Source organism: Pecten maximus, chromosome 10 (assembly GCF_902652985.1).
Source record: "Pecten maximus chromosome 10, xPecMax1.1, whole genome shotgun sequence".
Lineage (NCBI taxonomy): Eukaryota > Metazoa > Mollusca > Bivalvia > Pectinida > Pectinidae > Pecten > Pecten maximus.
In genome coordinates, this window is record NC_047024.1 from 37,596,195 (window position 1) to 37,604,777 (window position 8,583).

At 34.1% G+C, this 8,583-nt stretch overlaps 1 protein-coding gene across 1 annotated transcript; it reads right to left on the minus strand.

Annotated features, from left to right (window-relative positions):
* On the minus strand, positions 1 to 3,321 carry LOC117336444 (fatty acid-binding protein-like). The gene is made up of 4 exons (XM_033896957.1): positions 3,112 to 3,321; positions 2,278 to 2,453; positions 1,478 to 1,591; positions 1 to 793 (listed from the first exon to the last, which is right to left on the minus strand). The coding sequence occupies exons 1-4, from the start codon at positions 3,191 to 3,193 to the stop codon at positions 737 to 739; spliced, it is 429 nt and encodes a 142-aa protein (XP_033752848.1). The 5' UTR covers positions 3,194 to 3,321; the 3' UTR covers positions 1 to 736.
* Between the last annotated feature and the right edge of the window lie 5,262 nt (positions 3,322 to 8,583).

Here is an 8,583-nt window from a genome sequence, read left to right on the forward strand (position 1 = left end):
TAAAGATTTTTGTTTTAATATACAACTGTACATTCACATTTACATTAGTCAATAATTTAGAAATTCTAGTGTTGAAAACATGAGAAACCCTAATACTCATGATTAAAGAGTAAACCACCTGTAATCATTCTATGCCCAACTGTTAATCATTATGCTGTTAATAAAATTTAGGCATTGTTGAATGTGTATACTTTTGCGGAAAGGACATTAATAATTTGTGATAACTAGCGAATAATCAATAATAGTGATGTTATAGAATTATTTGATTTCAATTCATGGATTGTACATAACTAGCCAACTACCTTTGTCCCTGACATATAAAAGGCAGGCAAACCCTCTAGCTGACATGGATTTGAGATTATTGTCATCATAAAGTAGTTGATTGTATTGTTTATGGAATACAATCATACTGTGTTGGAATCCTTCGTTATTCTTATTATAACTAGTATTTTTGAGTCACAAAAACGGCTCCAATGTATATAATCAATTCTAAAGTCACCATGTTGGTGGTTATTTTACTCAAAACCTGTTAATCAAGTTTTCTTTCTGAGTGTAAAGCATAAATATCAATTAAGATATACACCAATAACACAATTAAGTGTGATAGCTAGAACAATTAAAACAATATACAATTGTATTTAAGTTCATGAGACAAAGAGATAAAAGTACACTTCTTTCACGCTGGGCACTAAGCATGGCCGTGATGGATGGAGTGAAGACTAAATGGAAATACAGCCTACTGTCTTAGCATCTTAAACGATATCGAGGCTCCCTGTCCAACAATGGTTACGTTCTGAAATACAGATAATGAGAACTCAATATGGACTTGCATGTATACCTCACCTTCGTGCATTTAGAAGTCCGTTATACAAGATAATAATCGGTCGTTATCTACCACTTATATAACCACTAACTATCCAGTACATAGCTCATTCAAATAACGCCGGCATAGGATGCAGTCTTTTGAACTATAAAGATTGTTGAAATGTTGATAACATTATGAAATATGTAAATAACGGGTTACTTCCTTAAACAGTTATTGCATGGGGAACTTTTATTTCACGTACAATGCACGTGGGTAACAATGCATAAGAAAACGGAACAATGTAATAAAATCATTTAGGTTAATACAGAAACAAAGAACAAGTGTGCCGGGAGGGTAAGCGTCTTCAGTGACCTATATAATATATGTAGTAGCACACAACATGTACATCATCATTCACAAATACCGTTTAAATTTACATAATATTGACAAATATCGTGTATATTTACATAATTTTGACAAATACCGTATATATTTACATAACACTGACAAATACCTTGTATACATTGTATTTACAGAATATTGACAAATATCGTGTATATTTACACAATATCGACAAATACCGTGTATATCTACACGATATCGACCAATACAGTGTACACAATATCGATGTTTCTATACAAGGACTAATGATATTGTCAGTCAGGTACTTACTACGTCCATTACATCGCCGTTTACTGTTCGTTTCGTCACAATAGAATTCCCATTGGGATTGGACACTGGCGTAATTTCCTCAATCCATGTATCGCCATCAGTGATATTTCTGAACTGAAAACATTACACAGATGTATACAAGTCGTATTTGGGGAGTTGGGATGTTATTTGCTGTATTTGATGAGCAATGTAATACTACGATATAACGTGCATCAGGCCCAATGTTTGATTAACTTGACACATTATTCGGGTTTTACTTTTGAAATGTAAATATCACAAAATATTTGATAAAAGTGTATATTTTACGTCACCTTAACAATAATATGCGTATATTGAGCTAACAGGCGTAAAACATCATCATTTTACAAAGCTTTTTAAGACATGAGTATATCGGAGGTTTCCTTGGGTGTTATTATAAAGAACACTTTCAGTATCTACTAGAATCAATCACTTAAAACATTTGAATACTAAAGGTTATACTTTAAGGGTCTAATAAGCCAATCCAGATAAATCAGTGATATTTTAAATGAATATATATCACTACCATGCTTTGTAGGTAACATGTCCAACCATGGGCCTGGCTGATGACATGTGATTTGTTAAACTGTTTAAAACTTTAAAAAAGAAAAAGGAAACAAAATGCTCATTTTAATGCAAGCTACAACCTGCATTACCACAGTGTACACAGTGATACAATAATTAAAGAAATTCATCAAACGGCCGCCTTCGACCATCCTACTTTGATACACAATGCTATCTATACATTTATTTTTAAATGTCTGTAAACAAGACGTCCTCACGTTCTGTATGGTCCCGTCCATCCTCTCCGATTCTACATCTTGTCCAAGCTTGAACTTGTTGATCCTCCCCGGCATTCCCTCCAGACTTGATTTCGATGTCCACGTATCCCCTTCTAGGGCTAACTCAAGAGTAACAATTCTACCTTTTATCATCTCTTGAACGTGTTCTGGTACATCTGAAAAAGGACATTTCACCAAGAGTGGACTTTTTGATTTTAGATAATATTTTTATTACAAGTAAGTTTGTATATAACCACAACATCAATATAACCATTTGATATTACTTTAGTCATAGAAAGCGAATACAAAACTGCATAATACAGCTGTATCGTCCGTCTAGGACTCGTACGTGATGAAAGAAGCAATATACAACTGTGTCTTCCGCCTATGACTCGTAATTGATGACAAAGGCACCATGCAACTGTGTCGTCCGTCTATGACTCGTAAGTGTTGCCAGGGGCACCACAGAGGTGTATCAACCATATAGGACCTGTCGTTGATTCCAGGGACACTATATAGCTGTGTCGTCCGTCTAGGACTCGTTAGTTATGTTTGGGGCAGAACTAGGACTCGTCAAGGATGTTAATATCAGAATTCAGCTGTGTCGTCCTTCTAGTACTCCACAATGATTCTAAAGTCTTACATACAATACGTATGCAGTCAAAATTTATCAAAATATCATTTCATTACTTTGTTAATCCAAGAGGCATAAAAACCAAGTGTGATCCTGTTAAAATATTTTAGTGTACTACAGATGTCACATTCTTATAAATTATAATTCTGAGCTCTCCTACGGATTGTTAATTGTTTCAATGGAATACATTATTATCTTACCTAGAACAGGCATAAACTCTGTATAACCTGGAACCTCATCGGAAGTTGTCTCTGCTCTCCACCTACCAACAAATTGAGACATGTTGACTTAAACGTGAAATCAACACCAAGTGACATGCTATTTAGTTTAATATGCTTCTACCAAAAACGTAGAAAGGTGTGACAGATTAGCCACTGTTTCATCATCTACGCGGGTTTACACTGACAGGTATCGTGTTTGTAAATATGTTTGTACTAATACTCTAAAGAAATAGGCATACTGAGTGGCCATTAGCATGCCCAGGAATAAATAACGTATAGACATTTAAATGTATTATACTTATTGGGTAAAATTATATTCAAAACACGGAAATGTCATCCCCGGGGTTTATCTGACCTTGTAACCGTGTCTGTACAGAATAAATTGCATCATAACAACGTGCAGAATCAGACACGTCTCCGCTTCCTTATGATGTCACCTGTTAGTAATACATAAATCCGATTACAGGTACAAATTCAGACAACCTAGGATATTTATAATGCTAAGGGTATATTTACCATTTCTTCATCTTTTACATAACTAACGCAATTTACAATTACCATGAAACAATATATAAATACATGTATAATGTATTGTCGTTGTTATTACATCATTGTTGTTGGTGAGTAGAAGTTACATTCTTCACATATCTCCTTAAACACTCGAATTTCTCCTCTTTCATTAAGTAGAAAAAAGACATCTCCGTTTAAAATCCAACGGAGGATGAAATGTTCTTACTTTATCAAACAAGAAACAATTTACACAGAGACAACACTCTGTTATATGTGATATGGCTTCAAATCGTAAACACCATTTCAAATATTCCTTATAATCTAATCTTCGTTAATCAGACCTAATATGCTTTCTTTCTTCAATTGGCCCTTTTCTCTAAAAAGTATTTGCGGAGCTTTCCTTGCTCTATCAAATCTAAAGTGACGTTACAAACATCCATATATTTGTTATTGGATAATAACGCATTTTTTTTTTCATTTTTTTTCCCCACACAATAGAAACCTTCAAATATGATCAAATTAAGTGTCTGTGTACTTGTTATTAGTTATATAATTGACCCGGGCCGTAGGCTGACTTAGTTGTGTCATTTCTACTCAGCTTCTGGTTAGTAGCATGCTCCAATAATAAACACAAATCTGTTCAACCTCTAATGTGGTGCTTGGCATAATTCAGACAATTAAACTTTGATTTAGAGTTGGTACTGTTTTGTCTTGCCATACGTAACACGTAATTGTCCTCCACGGAGAACCTCGCACTCGGTTGACATAATCTATGCCTTCCCCTGCTTCGGTTTGTTCATTCCCCTTATTTATTTTTTTATTTATTCATTGTCTTATTGTGATTCAGCTTTCCTTTCTTTCATTGTTTGATCGTTTCTGGCTTTAAAATGTCCCCTTATTGTTTATTAACATTTCTAAACATATCTTTAATTTATCTTCTGTGTTGCCAAAAGACACCAAAAATTGGTCCTTATTACAATTGTTCTCTTTTTCTAAGCAACCTTGTTTTTTCTGTTGTCTTAAGTGTGAATACAGACAGCATCTCTTTTATTTATTTTTCCTTCATTCCATTTCTGGTGTCTTTGTTTCTTTCTTACCAAACATTAATTTTTTGTCCCTCTGGATCCGATCCTTTTGTCCCTCTGGATCCGATCCTTATCATCTTTCGCTATATCAAAGTTTGAATCAGACATATTTTGCTGTGTGGAGACTGTTTGTTAGATGTTCCGTATCTATCTTTTAACTGAATTCCTCTTAACGATCTTGCTTACTTTCTTTCCAAAGCCTCCTTTAATTTCTGTAATCTTTCCTAGTATATAACCAGCATTTCTCTACATGTTCTTTACCACCTTTATCTTACATTGTGGATATTGTTAAATAGATAAAAACAACCCGTTTTAACACATCTGCAAATAATAAATGGTGTTTAAAGATCTTTTGCCCTAAGTTAGTCGTGGCTAGGCGTCTGTCGTCCGTCAGTCCGGCGTTAACTGTTTTTTAAGTTAACAACTTCTTCTCAAAAACCAAAAGGTCCATGGTACTGACATTAGGTCTGTAGCATGCTAGGATAAACGGCTACCAAATTTGTTCAAATGAATGACCTTGACCTATTTTCAACGTGACGGGAGTCAAATATGCTAAAACGTTAAAACGATTTCTTCTCGATAATCATGAGGCCCGGGTACCTGATATTGGGCAAGTAACATGCATGGGTGAAGTTCAAGTGAATGATCTTGCCCTACTTACACGGTCACAGGGATCAAATGTAAAAAAAATCTTTAGCAAACGACATTTCAATATTTTTTAATGAATTATATACAAATAATTACTTTCATTGGTAGTAATTTTCTGTGTCTGTAAAAAGTGTCTGCTAACTGTCCGTATAAGTAATAAACATCGTGTGGGTATCAGTGTTGGATTTCTAAATAAATCGCAATGTTAATCCCTCTCAACTATCTAGCCGTTGAAATACAATGTTCAGAGAATGACGCATAAAATGAGTATTGATATAAAGAGGTCAAAATACGAGTGCACATTTGAATTGACAAAGACATTTAAACAGCCTTATCTGACGTGGACCAACACGTGCTATAACGACCAATAGGAAATCATAATCATGATAGGTTTTGTCAGGTATTTTTCCGTCAGTTTGAAGTAGCATTAATTTTTATGTGCTCGCTCTATCATCTTCTCCTTATTGTTATGCGTTTATACACGTCAGCAGTCTACATCTTCACCGACAATGATAGTATGTATGTGTTGTGTACATATGTGCACTGGTAGTTGTGAAAGAAGACGATTAACTTTGACTAGACAAGTGTGATTAATACCAGTTTCATAATTTTTCAATAAGTATTGGCTTGGCTGTGTAAATAAGGTGACAGGTTAACTTAATATGCACGTGTAACTTTATGACAACTATTAAAATACATGTGTTCGATTTGCATCTTATACTTAAAATTTGTACAAAACATTCTTCCTTTTGTCGAAAACTTCATCGAAGAAGGTTTTTTCTTTAATCTTAATGTGCCATTTCTTCACAGAGTTATAAATTCCAGAAAAAAAGTGGGACTTACTTCTTAACACATATAAGTTGTCGTATGGCAAAGTAGATAACCTGCTCGCCTATCACCAAGACGGTTTGGGTTCGACTCCCCGATATCATATTGACAAACATGGAGTCACCTTCCAAGGTTGTTGTTTTGCGTGAAGTCCGATTCATTTTCACATTAGGATCCGTTCTCTGAACGAGCTGTTTTTTTACTATATACCTGTGAGTCTTTAAACTTTCGACATTGTTTGATTGTTTGATGTTGTTCCTTTTTAAAAACGTTTTCATGAACCATTTATTTGTCCATATCATCTTAATTATGATGAGACGCTGTAAAAAGGCCTTAGTTATAATTAACTGTCTCACATGTCTATCAATTAATCATAGTTATTAGCTGAATAAAATAATCGTATCTATATAATTCCTTAGATCATCCGTTGCTGCCCGCTTAACGATGAATTATTAACGTGCGTCACTTTTGTTTGCTGTGCATGTAGTTAAAAAATCAATAAATTGAAAACAATGGTTTCGGTTGCTAGGATTATTTATAGAAATGTAAATATGGTAAGCTTGTAGGAGTAAATCGAAGTATAGTGTAAATATACATGTATTTTTAAATAAAAAGTGTTCATATAGGTTTATAATTAGTAGTCATCAGTCACCCGTCCTCACATGACCCTGTCAGTCGCGAGGATGTTAAACCCATGAATACAAAAGCAAAACAAAAAGAGAAAAAACATCATTAAATATTTTACGTTTACATTGTAAAAACAATTGTCATAGGGATAGTTCACGCTTTTGTCTGATATAAAATCTGAAGTCCGAATTCAATCAAAGCAATGCTTTCCCCTCGTGTTACATATTTTGTATGTAAAGTCTTTGCGCTTTTTGATAAACCTGGTGATTTTCTGGATTACACCTAGATTTAAAGGACACTTATTGCCCTTTTTTGAACACATTAAGTATCGATTCAATGTTTATATCTAAATTAATATTTTGAATTAACCTCTTAATCGATTTTGAATGTGAAATAGCATTTCGTTACCACGTTGGAATGCTATTCTACCCGCAATTTTATCGATTTTAAGTAAGAAGTATTGCTTACTTTCTTTGTTGTTTTTGATTTTGTAGACCATTGTCTTTAGTTTGTATTGCGCTTTGATTTAACCTACACATTATTATTTCCAGGGACGGTAAATATTAATTTGTAGTGAGCTTTAGTTATCCGGATGCGTTCAAACTAGTTGTATTGTGGCTTTAACTGTATTATGGTTCTTAAGGAATGAATATATTCTCTCAAGCTATCTTAGCAGTTTATGGAGTCGTTATATATTACAGAGATACATGTATACACTCTAAACGGGTGATCACAATACCACAGTAGTACATTTGTTATCGGTATACAATTAAATCCTTGGTACATGTATGTAACTTAGAGACAAATGTGTATGTTTTAGATATTTAATCTGACGGAACATGTCATTGATGTGGCCTTGTATGGTCGGATATATTTCGCAATCTGAACACGTGGTATTAAAGAGTCAGCAATTAGAACCATGAGGTCATAATTAGAAGCAAACATACAGACATGTTAAAAGTCTATCTGAACCTGCCATTCTATTTAAAGGGACATAGCTTTACATTCATTTTTGTTAATCAAATACTTATATATTTGACTAGCCAGTAAAGCGATTGTCAGCTAGGCACCTTGGGTACCGATCGTTTTGAGATAAAGATATATATTGGACAACAGATCGACAGCAACAAAGTTGTCCGAAACTTAGTGTTACTCAATTTACACTACATGTGTGATTAGTCGGCATTTTGTGTACAGAGATCTTAAATATTTTAATATTGACGACAAATATAAGCATTTACATGTATATAAATATAACGTAAAAGCACACAGTGTGCTAATGATATTTGATCAGCTATCGATACGCTACAGATTTTATATTACATTAACTCTGATATGAATACCTATACAACATTGTGTGATACCAAATATACCAATAAAAGCATAGTTTCATCATTTCATTAAATGGCTAATGAATTATTCTGATGTAAACTGTCTTCCATATTTCAGATAAAATATATTTGTTTCAGCAGGAGGAGAAATGCAGGTGTGCGAGGCTATATTAACACCGAGCTGTAAACGTACTAGAAACTGACCGCCTTAGCAGACAACAAGCCAGACATTATCAAGCGGAAACTCCTCTTCAGTTGTTTAATGTGAGCTCATCCTAAAACAAATATGTACATGTACACCAAGCACATTTTTTTATCAATACGGCGAGATAAAGTTGAACGTTGGGTGATTTGTATAATAGCCTGTTTGTCCGGAAGTTTTGACCTGGTTGGAAATGTAAACATACCGAGGTTATGAACTT